At 45.9% G+C, this 17,206-nt stretch overlaps 2 protein-coding genes across 2 annotated transcripts in view; both read left to right on the forward strand.

Annotated features, from left to right (window-relative positions):
- Positions 1 to 13,341, forward strand: part of PDPK1 (3-phosphoinositide dependent protein kinase 1) — a 90,265-nt gene extending 76,924 nt beyond the window's left edge. The window contains exons 12-14 of the mRNA XM_012805831.2: positions 6,005 to 6,062; positions 7,365 to 7,517; positions 7,834 to 13,341. Of these exons, the coding sequence (XP_012661285.2) occupies positions 6,005 to 6,062; positions 7,365 to 7,517; positions 7,834 to 7,950 (328 nt within the window). The 3' untranslated portion in view covers positions 7,951 to 13,341. The remainder of the gene's footprint in view (positions 1 to 6,004; positions 6,063 to 7,364; positions 7,518 to 7,833) is intronic.
- A 290-nt stretch (positions 13,342 to 13,631) lies between these two features.
- The window catches only part of KCTD5 (potassium channel tetramerization domain containing 5), a 27,391-nt gene continuing 23,816 nt past the window's right edge, over positions 13,632 to 17,206 (forward strand). Inside the window, exon 1 of the mRNA XM_003790808.3 lies at positions 13,632 to 13,949. Within this exon, the coding sequence (XP_003790856.1) occupies positions 13,698 to 13,949 (252 nt within the window). The 5' untranslated portion in view covers positions 13,632 to 13,697. The remainder of the gene's footprint in view (positions 13,950 to 17,206) is intronic.

A 17,206-nucleotide genomic window follows, 5' to 3' on the forward strand; every position in this document is an offset into this window, starting at 1 on the left:
GTGTAATGAAATGGAAAGTGTGCAGAAAGCACTCCTGCTGTAAACCCAGGCCTGACTGCTGATTGAAGGGAAGCACCAGTGTGATTGTTGGTTTGCCCTCTTCATAGAGCACCATCTTTATTGGCAAGTCTGACAGGCAGACAGAGGTTGTGTAGATTTGGTTGTTTGGCCTTTTTTTTCTTGAAAATGATTGGAATGCCCTTGTCACTTCAAGGGAAACAACTGCTAGTATTTATACCAATGATAAAATTGAAACCTTCAAGTGAAATTTAGAATTTTGGAAAACTGAGCTTGACATCTTCCCAGATGCTTAAAGACATTTTTCAGGAGATACATAGTGACATCAATGAATTGATCTGTTGATAGATCAATTGTAGAATGAAATTTATCAAAATTTGGAAGCTGTACATAACTCAGCAAACCAATACTTTATAGATGACCAACATATAACACTATAAAGTCACATAAGGGGAAAGATCCATTCAAGGTAGGAGGTAGATTAATGGATTTTAATGTCACAATGAATGAAAAATTCATTGTTAGGAATTCAGATTCCAGCTCGGTGCCTGTGGCTCAAGTGGCTGGGACATCAGCCACATACACCTGAGCTGGCGGGTTCAAGTCCAGCCTGGGCCCGCCAAACAACAATAATGGCTGCAACCAAAAAATAACCAGGTATTGTGGTGGGTGCCTGTGGTCCCAGCTACTTGGGAGGCGGAGGTAGAGGGGAGAGACTTGGTTGAGCCCAGGAGTTGGAGGTTGCTGTGAGTTGTGATGCCACAGCACTCTACCCAGTGCGACAGCTTGAGGCTCTGTCTCAAAAAAAAAAAAAAGGAATTCAGATTCCATACTGCAACTAATATTTAAGAAATTGACACATATGGTATGGTATCAAAGAAGAATATCAACATATATCTTAGAATGCGCCTCTTTTCCACCTGTTTACCTGGGCGAGGCTGTGTTTTTCATGTCCTTCCGCCTGAACGTGTCCTTTTGCATGTGGAGTGAATCACAGACAATGTGATAACCCAGCTCTCTTCTCATTAGCCAAACAGTTGAGAGATTTGCAAGATATACATACAGCAGTACCACTCTTCTCATTTGTTATTTTTTGTTTTAGAAAATAATTTTATAATTTATATTAGTAAGTAATGGGTTTGTTTTCTCGTGAATTAAATAAGTATTTGAAAATGTTTCAGTTTTAGTTTCTTATACAGTACATATTGATTGATACAACCCAGGGAAAGGAAAGCACTTTGAGGTCTTCCATAAAGTTTAATAAGAGTATAAAGGGCTGCTGCAAGCTAAAGGTTGGAGAGCTGGTGCTTGAGAGCAAACCAGTGACTCTTCAGCCACCCCTACTAGGTCCTCTTTGCCTATAGAGAAGCCAGGTCTATAGAACCTTCCTGAGGTGTCAGAATAGCCACAATTGAGCTCTAGCAGCCTCACTGTAGTTCTCCTAGGAGTAGCTGTGTGCTTTGCTTGTGGCCTTGGGCATGAGTCTTTGAAAATAGTCTTTCCGGGCTCGGCGCCTGTGGCTCAAGCGGCTAGGGCGCCAGCCACATACACCTAAGGTGGCGGGTTCGAGTCCCCAGCCTGGGCCCGCCAAGCAACAATGATGGCTGCAACCAAAAAATGGCCAGGCGCTGTGGCGGGCGCCTGTGGTCCCAGCTACTTGGGAGGCTGAGGCAGGAGACTCGCTTGAGCCCAGGAGTTGGAGGTTGCTGTGAGCGTGATGCCATGGCACTCTACCCAGGAGGATAGCTTGAGGCTCCGTCTCAAAAAAAAAGAAAGAAAAGAAAATAGTCTTTCCGGGACCTGAGTGGGGGGCATTATGGGGTAAGGCAAGAGCTCTGATTTTGCAGTATTTTTTGGCTGGGGCTGGGTTTGAACCCACCACCTCCGGTATTTGGGGCCGGCGCCCTACTCTTTTGAGCGACAGGCACCACCCAAGAGCTCTGATTTTGGAATCAGGAAGAGGAGGCTTTACATAGTTACTCCTTGTGAAGGGATGGGCCCCTCAGCCCCTGCATCCTCATCTGTTCAGAAGTAGGGAGAGAGGTTCCTGTCTGACGAACTCTAGCCTAAGTCCTGCCTAAATGCTGGATTTGAAAGTGAGGCTGCAGGCAGCACCTGTGGCTCAGTGGGTAGGGTGCCAGCCCCATATACTGAGGGTGGCGGGTTCAAATGCAGCCCCAGCCAAACTGCAACAAAAAAATAGCCAGGTGTTCAAAAAAGGAAAAAAGGGTGGTGCCTATGGCTCAAAGGAGTAGGGCTCTGTCCCATGGGCTGAAGGTGGCAGGTTCAAATCCAACCCATTATTTTGGCCAAAAACTGCAAAAAAAAAAAAAAAAAATAGCCAGGTGTTGTGGTGGGCTCCTGTAGTCCCAGCTACTCAGGAGGCTGAAGCCAGAGAATTGCCTAAGCCCAGGAGTTAGAGATTGCTATAAGCTGTGTGACAACACAGCACTCTACCAAGGGCGATAAAGTGAGATTCTGTCTCTACCAAAAAAAAAAAGAAAAATGAAAGTGAAGTTGCCTGCTGGAAGGTCCTGTCTGTATACTGAGAAGTTAGGTGTGTGGTATAGCTCTGAATCTTCAGAGGACTCATGCAACCTGCCAGGGAGAAAAGGGCACTTAGGGCAGGGATCCTCTTTAGGAAAGTGGGGATTGACTTTTTTTTTCTGTTTTTTTTGAGACAGGCTCACTCTGTTGCCCCAAGCTAGAGTGTCATGGTGTCCTAGCTCACAGCAACCTCAAAACTCCTGGGTTCAAGCAGTCTTCTTGCCTCAGCCTCCTGAGTAGCTGGGACTACAGGCATGTACCTTTATGCCCTCCTAATTTTTCTATTTTTAGTGAAGATGGAGGCTCTCACTGTTGCTCAGGCTGATCTTGAACTTCTGAGGTCAAGCAATCCATGTGCCTCAGCCTCCTAGAATGCTGATGTGAGCCACTGTGCCTGGCCAGGGATTGACATTTTGAAGTAAAATATAAAAAGATGCCTTTAAGTGCTTAAACTTTTCAAAGTAGAAAAATAGCCTGTTGTAAGTTAATTGGTTAATTGACTAAATGAATTGACTCTGGTGTTTTTGCTGATAATGGAGCTTTATCAACCTCTGCCCATCCCTGAGTTCTAACTCTAGGGCCACAGTGGAACGGGTCTTTTCTCCCATGGGTGAAGCTGGGAGAGGTGGGGGCTGCGTCTGGTGGGGGGGTCCTTGTCTGCTTCCCTGCAGTGCTGGGATGTGCTGTCACTTCACTAGTGTGAGAAATAATACTGCGGTGACTGTTTCCATGCTCCTTGTCTCCGCTACCCCCCAGGATAGATTTCTGGAAGTGAGGTTACTTCTCAGTATGGTAGTATTTCCATTGCTTTTTCAGCAAGTCCCTGTTCAAGGCCATCAGTGCCACATGAAAGCAGCACTTCTGCTTCACGCCATAGCACCCGGCACTCTGGTGGAGCAGTGGAAAGTGGGGCCTCAGTTCCATTCCTATATTTGGAGCTGGTGAGGATATTTTTGTGTCACCTAATTCCTCTTTTTGGAATTTCCAGTTTGTGTTCTTTGTTCAGATTCTGTCAAGAGATTAGGCAGGCTTTTCATGGCACTTTTTATTTGCTCTGTGGAGTACAATGTTGATCCTTTGCAGGTTGTATCTGCTGGAAGTCTCTTCCAGCCTGTTTGCCTGTCATCAGGATTATTTTGGAAAGTAGATGTTGCCTCTGTTCTTATGTAGTCATGTCTGTTGTTCAGTTTCAAGGACCTCTTTTGCTTTTAGCTTGGAAGTCAAGCCCTCCCACATAGGCTTGAAGAATATCCCGTTCTAGTCCTTCTTGAACTGTCTCTCTTGTCATCCCATCTGGCATTTACTTTTGGTACATTGTGAAATTTCAGTCTGGAAAGACACTGTGAGGCCACAGCCCCTTTGCCTACACATCAGTCTTCCCTCATGAGATCTAGAATTCATGCCTATAGCCCTGTGCCGGGCTTCCGGAGTTGGGCATTGAGCGCCCTCACCAGTCTGGGCTCAAAGAGATCCTCTCCACCTTGTACACTGACGGTCCCCTCAGTGTGAGCTGTGTCTTCCCTTATTTATTCCCTTGTGATTCTTGATGTTAAATTCTTACATGATAGGACCTGTCAGAATAGGCTTTGGGCTCTGGGGATTTATCTGTGTATTTTTATGCTTTATACTTTCTGTGCTGTAGTAGCTCCTGCTCGTTACATTTTTTTCAAAAATTTACTTGATTCTTTTTTTCTTTGTTTCAAGCCCTGAGTTTGTGTGGTTATAAAATACCTGAAAGAGAAGGTATTTCATAAGTCACATCAGTCTTTCTCATTAAAAATCTTAGTAGTTTTCAAAACTCACACAATGCTGCATCAATTTATATACTTGGGGCAAGGCCTTGTGTCTCTTGGGACAAGTCCTGGGCAATGATCTGATCAGGGTGGGTCATAGCCATGCCAGTCTTTCTACCAGTGCTCTTGGCCTTGTGGGGAGCCAGGCAAGTGTGGAGGTACTCAGATATTTACTTAGTTATCTTATACCTTTTCCCTCTTTCCCTCCTTCCCTTCCTCCTCCACCTCCTTTTTTTTTTTTTTTTTTTTTTTTGGGAAAGTACAGCATTCATACAGTGCAAGTCTGTGGAGCATGCTTTAAGTAGCAAGGCCCTAAGTCCTTTTTTTTAAAGACAGGGTCTCATGCTGTCACCCAGGCTGCAGTGGAGTACCATAGTCGTAGCTCACTGTAGCTTCAAACTCCTGGGTTCAAGTGATCCTCTCACTTCAGCTTCCGGAATAGCTGGCATACAGGTGCCCACCACATCTGACTAATTTTTTTTTTGGAGACAGAGTCTCATTCTCGTGCCCAGGCTGTCATGTCATTGTGTCAGCCCAGCTCGCAGCAACCTCAAACTCCCTGGGTTCAGGCAGTCCTCCTGGGACTGGGAGGACTGCCCTCTGCTGTAACTGCTAGGGACTACAAGCACCTGCCACAGCTCCTGGCTAATTTTTCTGTTTTTAGTAGAGACCAAGATCTTGCTCTTGCTCAGGCTGGTCTCAAACTCCTGAGCTCAAGTAATCCACCTACCTTGGTCTCCCAGAGTGCTAGGATTATAGGTGTGAGCCACTGTGATTTGCCCTGACTCATTTAAAAAAAAAAAATTGTAGAGATGGAGTCTTGATACCCAGGCTGGTCTTAAACTTCTGGGTCCAAGCAATCCTGCCTCAGCTTCCTAAAGTGCTAGGATTAAGGCATGAGCCACTGCACCCAGCGAAATGTATCTCTATAGTAGAACCTCTGATCAGGAATTTCAGTAAAATCAGATGGAACATAAACCAGTAACTGTTAGTTTTAACCAATGAGGTCAACTGCAGATATTAAAGCAATTTCTTAAACTTCTGAGAATCAAAAATGAAATATGCTTGTTAATAATGTATATTAAATCAAAGCCTGTATTTGAAGCTTTCTTTTTTAAATTCTTACCATATTTGAATTAAAACATTTTATTATGATGGTAGAAATCCCAGAGATGTTCTTAAGTCAAGTCCAACTTGGGTCTTTTAGAGTTTGGGGATTCTAAACTCAGTGGGTCCTGAGCACTGAGTTCCAGGACTGACTTGGGGGTAACTTAAGGGTAACCATCTCGCCCTGAGGACTCCCAGTAGCATCCAGCTGTGTCTCTCACCACTGCTTTGTCAGGGTAGCTGTGGCATATGTGTCTGCCACCTGTGTGGTTTTATATACCGTCCCCTCCACATGTCCCTGGCCCAGAGGTAACATGGGCCATATTTCTGGTCTCTGCAGATTCTAGTCCAAATTCAAACTAAAAACTCTGTGGCAGTGGGTGCATTTGGAGCTTTCTCCTGTTACCGAAGTGAGACTGGATCTGTGAGGTGCAGGTACAGTCTGTGAAGGCCGTCAGATAGTTTCTTTGAAAGGAGAAGTATGGAGAATTTCTGTCTGTAACTCTCTTGTGTCTCATTCTTTTTTTTTTTTTTAATAGGCATCAGTTTGTAGAAAATAATTTAATACTAAAAATGGGTCCAGTGGATAAGCGAAAGGTGAGTTGAATTTCTGCTGCTTTTTGTGTGAATTTGTGTCTTCCTCCTGGTTTTAACTCCAGGTCAGATCTCCTTCCTCTGACTTTTGCCATGACTTGTTGGACATAGCTTCCTTCATCTTGGTTCACTTTTTAGAGATCATCTCTAGATTTAATAGCTAAGGAAGATTTAAGCCCCTCAGGGGATCAGTTAGGAATCACCCATGTAGGCAGTAAATATCAAAATAGCAACACAGCCTGCATGCCTAACTTGGGAGCCAGGCTCTGATTTCTACACAGGGCCCACAGTTTCAGGCTTTCTGTCAAGTTGGGGAGATTGTTTGATATCCTAGCAAGTAGTTTAATACTTCACTAGAAGATTTTTTTTTTTTTTTGAGACAGAGTCTCAAGCTGTTGCCCTGGGTAGAGTGCCATGGTGTCACAGCTCACAGCAACCTTAAACTCCTGGGCTTAAGCAATTCTCTTGCCTCAGCCTCCCAAGTAGCTGGGACTATAGGCACCCGCCACAACATCCGGCTGTTTTTGTTGTTGTTGTTGCAGTTGTCATTGTTGCTTTAGCTGGCCCAGGCCAGGTTCGAACCCGCCAGCCTTGGTGTATGTGGCTAGTGCCCTACCCACTGAGCTATGGGTACCGCCCTCATTAGAGGTGTTTTTAAAACACTTAAGTGTTGTTACTTACTGTGTTTTATGGATTAAATGGATTGTGTCAGAACATATCAGAGTCCATATGGTGGTCTGGGGCCCCTTCTAAATATGGGCTCCTGACCTCCTCTTCTGACTGGGTGTCCTCCTAGAGCAAGACTCTGAAGGGCTGAGGCGTAGCTGCTGAGGGCAGGTGCTATGACTCAGCAGCAGAGGGGTGAGGGAAGCAGTAAGCCCAGCATCATCGCAGTCTGCATTAGTTGAGCAGTGGGCACTTGTGCTGCTATGTCTGAGCCCAAGGGGTAGGAGGCAATCCAGGCTATTAGACAAGCGGCTGTTGTGGTCCCTATGCACTGAGTGACTCTGGGAAACAATTTAGCTGCTGAGGCAGTGGTAAGTGCTGTCAGCTCCCACTTTGGGGCTTTAATTAAACAGGTTTTCTTTCTTTATTTTCTTTTTTTTTTTCTTTTTTTTTTTTTATTGAACAGTAACTATGTACATTAATGCACTTCTAGGGTACAGTGTGGGGTTTTCACATGCAATCTGAAATACTTCCATCAACTGGTCAACACAGCCTTCATGTCATTTTCTCAGTTATTGCTTTAAAACATTCACATTCTACTCTTAGAAAGATTCACCTTCTTTTTTTCTTTCATATCAGGGTTTATTTGCACGACGACGACAATTATTGCTCACAGAAGGGCCACATTTATATTATGTGGATCCTGTCAACAAAGTCCTGAAAGGTGAAATTCCATGGTCACAAGAACTCCGACCAGAGGCCAAGAATTTTAAAACTTTCTTTGTTCACACGGTGAGCCTATTCCCAAGGATTACTGTTTCAGGGTGGTCAGAGGCTTTTTGTGCCTCTTACGGGAAGCATCCAAGTGCTTTGGCTGGAGGGAACACCCTGCGGCAGCTGTCTCCCTCTTTCACATATCCCAGGTGGGGCTAGGGACACCCTATGCCTGTTTTTCTGTTTGGGGGTGACCTAAGGAGGGTGGGTCATTCACCTTCTCACATACTTTCAGAAGATGCCTGCAGTGCTAGGAGCAGGAGGGTAAACCCCTCACAGGTTGGGATTGTGATGGGACTCCCTTGAGAACAGTGGATGGCTTCTGTCTTTGCAGCCTAACAGGACGTATTACCTGATGGATCCAAGTGGGAATGCTCACAAATGGTGCAGAAAGATCCAGGAGGTTTGGAGGCAGCGATACCAGAGCCACCCGGATGCTGCCGTGCAGTGATGTGGCCTGTGGCCAGGCTGCCGTTTGCTGCCAGGACACCTGCCCCAGTGCGGCTTGGCCGCCATCTGGGATGCTTCCAGACCACCTGCCAGCCATCTCAAGGGGAATGCAGAAGGCGGAAACCTTGCAGCTTTTTTATTTAAAAGAAAAGAAGAAAAAAAAATACCCAACCACACAAAGAACAAAACCAATAACAAACAGACAGGAATTCAGGGTCGCTTTGCTTGTTCTCTGTGCTCCGTGGAGGCTTCCACGTGTGCTTGTTGCTGTGGGGACCCAGCTCTGTGCACGTCAGCCCAGTTCCCACCTAGACTAGTGGACAGACATGGTGTTACCAGCTTTTCCTAGCATCAGGCAGAGCCATGTGCTATGCCTTCTGGCCGAGGGGACTGAGTGTGTCTTGGCTCTTCCCTTCCACCTGACACATGATCACAGAACTTTATACCAGGGAGGGAGTGCCTGCAGTCTCGCTAGGGTGGATACCAGCCCTGTGGTGGAGGGTTCTTTGCTTCTGTGCATGTGCCCCCTTTCTTGCGTCCCTCATTGATGACCCTTAGCTGTGGCTGGGCCCCTTTTGTGCCTCTTGGCGTAGCTTTGGTGGCAGGATTTTTTTGGTTTCTGCTGCCTGCAAGCAGACTGCTTGAGGTGAGGAGCAGGAGGGTATGGAGTGACACAAGAATAGGCTGCTGAAGAGGGGCACTACCCAACGGCTTGACTTCCTGGTCCTACTGAGTTTGTTGGTCTCTGGGGCTGGAAGCCAAGTGCATGTCTGGGAGGGGCACCAGCAGAAGTGAGGCTGATTAGCACCTGCTGGGTCATTGCACAAGAGAGAGTCCTGCCTTGATCCCCAGGTGAGGCCAGGAGGTGCCTCAGAGAATCCAGCCAGAGCACATTGGGCCTGCTGGCCTTGATGGGGAGGAATGAGGCCCAGGCCCTTTGGAGACCCTCTTGAAAGGTTTAACATGCAGCCTCCCCAATTGGTGAAGTCGGGTCTGAGAGAGAGTCCTGGGATTTATAGACCCAGAGTGCTTCAGTTCCTGCAGACAGCACCAGGGAGTGCAGGTGCCCAGTGTCACATGCACCCTTTTTGTATTGTGGTTAAACATTTCTCAGAGCTAACTCAGAGTTTTTACATCTCTACATTGAAAATCTAAAAGCCTCCTTATGTTACTAAGTCATGTAGTCCCATAAAGAGTGGACTTTGCCTGTTTGCACTGTGTGGAAGGCGAGTATAGCATACTTAACCTGGGCTTGCCTAGTCTGGTTTCCTTTGCTTCCCTTTGTTGCTTTTAGTGGCTGTGTACTGCTGTGTAGTACAGTCTGATACATTAGTGCTATGCCTTGCTACTCCCCAGGTGGAGAGAGCTATTGATGCCTGGCAGGGCTTGGCCATCCTCTCCCTGCCCAGGCTGTCCCTGGAGGGCAGCTGACAGTCCTGTGGGGAGGAGGCAGGCATTGCTGACTTGGCATTCTGCTCACAGACATGCCTCTGACTCGAACACATCCAGCGGATGAACAACTTTGCCATTTCTATAGACTTTTCACAAAGGCACCAGCAAAATGCCCACACAGAAATGATTCCCATAACCCTTTCTGTCCCCACTTCCTCAATCTCTTATGACCATCAGTCACCCTGTGTGCCAGGCCAGGTCCAAGTTGAGAGTAATGATAAAAGAGTGGCAGCTCTTAAACCAGGGAAGTGCTGAGGTGGACTGTTCTGTCGTGCTGGGGCAGAGAGGGGTGTCAGTGACCATGAGTAGTGTGCAATGCAGGAAACAGGACATTCTGAGGGGTCAAGCACATGGCCCTGGGCCTGTGGCCAGAGACTGAGTCCCCCTTCTTCTTAGCTTTTGAAAAAGCTTCCCTGTGTAAGATGAGTCTCACATGACCCATTTCCTTTAGGAGTGTCTGTTCAGGCTTACTCTCCTTTACTAGCTGTTTTACCCTTCTCAGAACATCCTGCGTCTGTGTGTGTGAGAAAGGCTTCTGACTTACTTAGCTGCATACACAGGTGCTCCTAGGACATCTGGGTGTCTAGTCACAGGGAAACAAGCAGAGCTGGGACTTGGCTTTAATAAGAGCACCTGGCCAGGCTGCTGGTGGAGAATCTTCTGTTGCATTCTTCTCTTTGGATAGCACCACTACCTCCTGGGCTTCACCCACATGCTTCATCTTAACCTCCCAAACCACAGAATTAGGGGTTCAGAGCTGGAGCTCGCAGCCGACAGCTGAAATGACTGCCCCTGCCTGAGCTGATGCCCCGAGCCCTTTCCGTGGATCACCTTTTTTCTCACTCTTTTCCTTGCTTTTTAAAAATATTTTTTTATTTTTAAAGGCCCATGCATATTCTTTTCCGTACTGACATCACCTGAAGTTTTAACCATCCCATCCTCAGGGCCCATCAGCTGGCATGCAGTATCATACATGCTAAGATAGGACATGTGTGACAGTCCACATACATAGACATACACACGTAGAAATACAATTGTTAATTTATCCAATGTGAGAAAAATAGTGCCCAGTTGTTTAACCCAGAGAACCATGTATCAGTTACTAAGAGTGGGCAAGGGCAAGTGTAAATACTGAGGCTACAACCTATGTGGCCTCCTATGTTCCAAGGGGAGGATGCAGTCAGGAGACTGTGGTTGCTGTCCAGTCTACTGTGCCTTGCTTTTCTCTGGTGCCACAGAGGAAGCCATGTATCAAGGGATTTTCTCTTCTCCTGTGGAACCAGCCAGGACAGTGAGTTCTAGGACAGGAACCTTTCCATCCCAGTGAGGGCACCACAGCATGGCTACCAAATGGGAGCTTTACTTGCTGGAAGCCTATTAAAAATTTGCTTTGAGGAGGATGGCTTGTGACATGCCATAGCTGGCAGGAACCTGACAGACTCCAGCCCTCTTGGGACATCCTGTGGCTCATCCTCAAAGGAATTGCTGAGACAGCCCTATGGCTTTGATACCCAGGGTACCTGCACAGGGGTTGTGGGTGATTCTGTACATTTTTCAAACATTTCTTTTCTGAAAAACTCCACTTGTAGGCTCACACCTGGAGGTCTCCCATATCCTGTCCCCCCTACCTTTTGTTGGCTTTTGTAACTGGGAACATACAACATAAACTGCATCCAGCTGTTTTCACTTGATTTTTTAAAGCATTTCCCCATGTCTTGAGCAATTGAAAAACATGTTTTTAACAATTGTAGAGTTTAATGCTTGTAAATTTTATCATAATTTATCTGACCATCTCTCTGTTGTAAACATTTACATGGCTTCTTTTTTTCACTATTTAAATGATGCTGTGATAAATATCCTTATAAATCTTTGAGTTTTGACTCTTCTCCTCCCCTTAGATACCTGGATGTGGTATTTTAGGGTCAGAGAGTTCATTTAAAAAATAATACTCTTTCCCTTTCTTTACCTGATGCTTAGATGCTCAGAATTCCATTAACAGAATCTCCTTAGCTGCATCCTATGGATTCTGAACAAACCAGTTTCTGATAAGCTGTGTGTTCCAAAGAATGTTTGAATAAGACCACTCTTTTTAAAAATACTGAAATGATGTTATTATTGCAATCCATTTGTGACAGGTTTTTCCAAGAGCCAGTTTCCTTATTTTTGCTGCAAGCACCTGGCTATGCCTGCATGTTAGTTTTCCTCCATCCCTACTGCTATGGCTTTTAAGTGCTTGATGATATTTTCAGAATCTTGTACTTTGTGTCCACAGTGGTACTGAACTTGCATCTGCACAGTCAGCAGAGATAAAAAATTTTGAACTGACCTTGCCACATGCTTAATGGGCGATTGGTAATTAAGTTTATAGACTCAAAGTGTATTGGGCCATTTGAAATCAGTAACAGAGCAAAAACTCTACCTAGGAAAGAAATTACATAGATGATTAGATTTTACGAAAGTGTATTTTTTGTCCCATCTCCCACCTCCGTAAGAAGGTCTTAAGATGTTCAGAAGAGCACAATGGCCATGCTTTTTCATTGTAGATGTGGTTGTCTTGGTTGGTATGGATTTAAGGCCATCTCTTTCACCCTCTGCCCATAGTGTTACAGGTTGCCTAGTTGTCTTCAAGTCCAGACCACCCAAATTTGGTTGCATTCTTAATGTCCTCAGGTTGATTCTGAGGGATTTTTCTAGGTGCCATGCTCAGTGCTACTTAACTCTGAGATTATGGCTGAATTGTGCAGAATTAGGTTTTCTGACCTCCTCTAGGACACCCCAAGGCTGCTCCTTTGGCTGGCCCACAGACTTGGATCGTTCACCACTGAGACTTACAGAGCTTGAAGCTGCAGTGAGAATATGGTGAAGGTACTATATGTTCTTGGAGATGTCACCATCGGCTTTTTTCCATTTTCTCTGTGTTCAAAGCTAACGTGAACTGAGGGTGACTCATTTGGGTGTGGCCCTTTCTTTTTAGGTAATAGGCATGACAGGTGCCCTTGAATCAGGGCTGAAATAGTTTCCAGAGCCTCTGAGGGGCACCCACTTCGGGCCCAAGGTTGCAGAATTGTAAATCAGGCATCCTGTGGAGAGCCTGTCTGGGAAGTTTTTTCCAGCAAAGAGCAGTTTTATCTGTCGCTGAGATGGCCATGGTGGGCAACTGAATGAGCCTCCGTGGACACCTGAATTTTCTCCATCACTCATTTCTTCAATATGAAGAAACACCAAACTATGTACAGAAAACTTTTTACAAAAGGCAAAGTTTTTTTTTTTTAAGCTGTGTAACCCACCCTAGTCTAATCGTCTGGCTGAGTGACTAACAGAGGGGTCATTTTGCTGGTGAAAGTATTGACTAAGTTTGGACGTTGGCAAAATTAAGTACTACAGCATTTGAACTGCTGTAGTTGCTCCTTAACAACATGAAATAGGATGAATCAATAATCTGTTTAGCCGTCTTTCAGGTTGGTGGCAGTCAGGACATGTATAATATTCTCTACCTGGCCTGTGGCTGTAACTGTGATGTACAGGCAAAGCAAAAATTACGAGAAAACTTACGGAAATAATGCAATGATGTTAGGACATACACTTTTGTATTTTTATTCTTATATAAGGTTATTTGCTGGCTATTGTTGGCCTCTAGTTCAGTCTGTGTTATTTAAATTCTAATATATGAATTATTTGGATTGAATTCATGTTCGGGGCCACGTTGTTTGTTGTATGTATTGATGTACAGCCTTGAATGTGAATAATTATTGTAAACTATATTTTACAATTTTTTTCTGGCTTTATTATATAAATTTTCTATTTGGTCAATGATTTAATCATATAATTTAATGAATATGTTTATTCTTTTTTCCAAATATTTGTGCTTTAGGTGTAGTTACCGGATGATGAATTTTTCTCGTATGCTCGGTAGTCTTGTAATAAAAGCATGTAGAGTGTAGACGCTCGCTGGCTTGACTCTTCCTTTGACCGCAATCTGGGGTTTCCGGGGCGGGATCGGCGTCCGCGCGCCGCTCACATGGGCTGAGGTCGGCGAGCCCGGCCGAACCCGAGATTAGGCTCTGCTGCTGGCCGCCCACGTCGGCGCGGGGCTACAAGCGCCCGTTCCGGCCGGAAGAGGGGGAACTGACGGCCGCTTTTCCGGACCGGAATTTCCGCCTCCCGCGTGACGCCGGGCGGGCGTCTTACGAGGGCGGACCTGTGGGCGGGACAGAGCTGGCGGGGGGAGGAGGGGGGACGGTATTAAAGGCCGGACGCTTCCGGTAGAGGGGAGCTGTGGCGGGGCTTGCAGGGATCATGGCGGAGAATCACTGCGACCTGCTGCCGCCGGCTTCGGGCGGCCTTGGGGCGGGGCTGGGGGGCGGCCTGTGCCGCCGCTGCAGCGCAGGGCTCGGCGCCCTGGCCCAGCGTCCCGGCAGCGTGTCCAAGTGGGTCCGGCTCAACGTCGGCGGCACCTACTTCCTCACCACTCGGCAGACGTTGTGCCGGGACCCGAAATCCTTCCTGTACCGTTTGTGCCAGGCCGACCCCGACCTGGACTCGGACAAGGTGAGGGCCGCGCGGGCCAGCCGGGAGGGTCCGGGCCGCCCTGGCCTGCGCCCCGCCGCACACCCTCTGCTCGGTGCAGTGGAGACCTCTGCGGGCGCGGGTCACTATCTTAGGGCTCCGAACCCCGCGCTCCCTATTCGCCAGCTCGACCCCGTTTTCTTTCGACTCTGTCCTGGGCCGGGGAAAGAGGGTGGCCCCTTGGCACCCACCACCCTCGAGGATACTCGGTCTCTTTACCTTGGAGTGTTTCTTTTCCCCTCCTTGCTTTTCGGTAGAAGAGGTTTTCTAGACCCGGGACTTTGCTTTGGATTTACTTTCTTTTTCTAACTAAAGTCTTCCGCCCAGGGTGTGCGAACACCTTCTGTTCTCCTTCCAAGTGTACTTGCTGGTTTTGGAAACAGAACATCTTCTTTTCACACTCCGGACGTTTGAATTAACGTTGGCTTAGGGGTTGACACGGGAGGCCCTCTTCTCCCAGTGACTTGCATTTAGAGAGTTGGCGCTCCATGCTTTGCATCCCCGACACGCACTCACTCAAAGCCTCCTAAAGGGTGCCATCCATAGTATGATTTTCCAAAGGGAATATTGCTCTTATTAAGGGGTGGCTTAGGATGTCGAAGAGAGACCAGGTAGGGAATCTTCCAATCTGCGTTCTAATTAGCTTTGTTTTCCCACTTTCTCAAATAAGGATAGAAATTTCCAAGTTAGTTTGCAACTCGTCTTTCATCAAATTAAATATGCATACTGTAATTGCAGTATTACTGCAGATAGTAATAGAGACTATTTTGATTCTCACTATTGTTTTACAAGAGTTATGTGGCAGAGGGAGAGGTAAGGGTTGAAACTCAGAAAAAGAGTGTTTGAATAAAAGTCGTTTCCTATATTCTAGGCAGTTCACAAGCTGCATACTAACTTTGCTGGATTGAGTCTACGTGTTTGCACTCATCTTTGTGCTTTGCCAGCTTGACATTGCTCTGCCTGAGGCTGCCCAGAAAGATTGTGATCCTTCTTCTAGGTTGAGAAGGCTGACGGACCATTCTCAGGCCATTCTCAACGTGGCTTAACTTTAAGATCAGAAAATGAGAACTCTTGAGTTACTGCAAAACCACACATCATGGGTAGAAATCAGAGTTTGAGATGCCAGCAAGCCTGTGGTGCACTGTCTCACACCCCTGCCCCTTCTGTTTCCATTGCTCATTTGACCAAACCCTGCTCTCTACAGAATTGACCTACCAGAAAATGACAGTCATCTCCAGGATAGAAATATGCCTTAGTTAGCTGTGATTTTCTTTTTATAGTGTGGGTGTGTATTTTACTGTTTATTTTTTCTTTTTGAACAACATGTCTTAGTGGTCATTTGCTTGCCTTTCTACTTAAGCATTCCTGTGTTGTATATTAAATTAGATCTTAAACTACTCTTGTCTGTTGAGTTCTTTTGAGGCAAAGGCTCTCTTTTCAGCACTGGAACAGTTGGTTCAGAGCCAATTAACTTTAACACAGTTAAGGCAATTCATCCCTTTATTTTGCTTTCTCTGAAGACTACTTTGCTTTCTACTTAAGACTACTCATTATACCTTATTGTAGAAATTTGGGGGGGGAGGATAGCTAATCTGTCAGACTGTATCTTTATTGTAGCTGCCTTTTTCACCATCATCCATTTAACCATATTTGATTCCCAAATTGTAAATCAAAAATTCACAATGTGTAGATAATATAGTGGATATAGTGTCTGTCTTATAAAATACTTGATAGTAAATAAGACTAGTTTTAGTCTTATTTGCCAGAAGGAATACTGCTAATTCACATTAGTCATGTTGCTAAAGTGTTTTACTTGAAATGAGAAAATGTATAAAATGTTCCATGTTCTCCAGTTTCTTTCTTTTTTTTTTTTCTTGCCCATGGTTCTGATGAAAGTATGTCCTAAGAGAGTTCCCCTAGATAATTAAATTCTGAGTGAGGAATCTGAAGAGGAGGGTGGAGGGGAAGGGGTGTCAGAAGTGGGAGTCAGTAATCACATGGTGGAAGACAAACAGGATGTTGATTCACGTGTAATGATCTCTAAGCCCTGACCTGAGAGTTGAGATTAATGAAAGGGTATCTGCCAGGTATTTCCTGGCAGAAGAGTCCTTGCCCTGCATCTCACTACCGTATTTCCCCCAAAATAAGACACTGTCTTATATTTATTTTTTCTCAAGAAGACACACTAGGGCTTATTTTCAGGGGATGTCTTCTCCGTGCTGAAATGCCATCACTAGGTCTTATTATTGGGATAGGGCTTATATTTAACAAATGCATAGAAATCCTGCTAGGGCTTATTTTGGGGGTAGGTCTTATTTTCGGGAAAACACGGTAGTACTTATTGAGCTCCTGGGCTTGCAGAATGGGGTGCTCTAGATAGGACCTGGGTGAGAGGTTTAAGGGGGAAGAATCCCCAAGAAGCTGCAGAATTTAGGGGGAGCCTGAGGAGTCGGGAGAGTACCCTGATAAAGTAGACTGACTGACCGGTGGGGAGGAGAGCTCATAAGCAGGCAGGTTGTTAGGGAAGGTAGGGAGTGCCATGCACATCATGGGGCTGGCTTGACTGCTTTCCCAGCCCTACATTTAAGCTTCCAAGCTGCAACTGCTCCCTCAGGTCCTTAGACCCCAGTTTGTAACCCACTGCCTGTCATGACCCATGTCCTCAAATCCTTAGTCTCTTGTCTCAAGGGCCAAAAGGAGACTCAAGGCCCAACTGGGTGTGAATGCCCACTTCCTCCTGGAACTTCCTTCAGCAGGACTGTGGCTGTACTGTGCATGTCAATATCTGCTCATCTTCATCATTTTCCATGTTGTCATTTGGACAGGCCAGATGGAATACTCCTTCCCAAAGTCTTGATTCATTTTGTTTGTGTCTTTTTATATTCTATGACACTCAGCCCATAGACATTGTTGAAAGTAGAGTTTGTTGTTTCTAGCTGAACCAATCCCTGCTTTAGTGTGGAGATACTTTTCATGATAAAGGAGAATAAGAAATACTGCTACTTTATGTTTGGAAACTACTTGGTTTGAGGAGGATTTGAGTCTGCAGCTGAGCCAGGTCTGGAGAAAACTGGTTCATGTGAACTTTTGCCTTTTGAACATGCCCATTAATTGTCCCAGCTTCAGTGCTGCAGACTTGGTGGCATTTTTTTTTTTTTTGAGACAGGAGCCTCAAGCTGTCCCCCTGGGTAGAGTGCCGTGGCATCTCAGCTCACAGCAACCTCCAACTCCTGGGCTCA

Source organism: Otolemur garnettii, unplaced genomic scaffold (genome assembly GCF_000181295.1).
Source record: "Otolemur garnettii isolate 467f Iridium unplaced genomic scaffold, OtoGar3 scaffold00044, whole genome shotgun sequence".
Taxonomy (NCBI): Eukaryota; Metazoa; Chordata; class Mammalia; order Primates; family Galagidae; genus Otolemur; species Otolemur garnettii.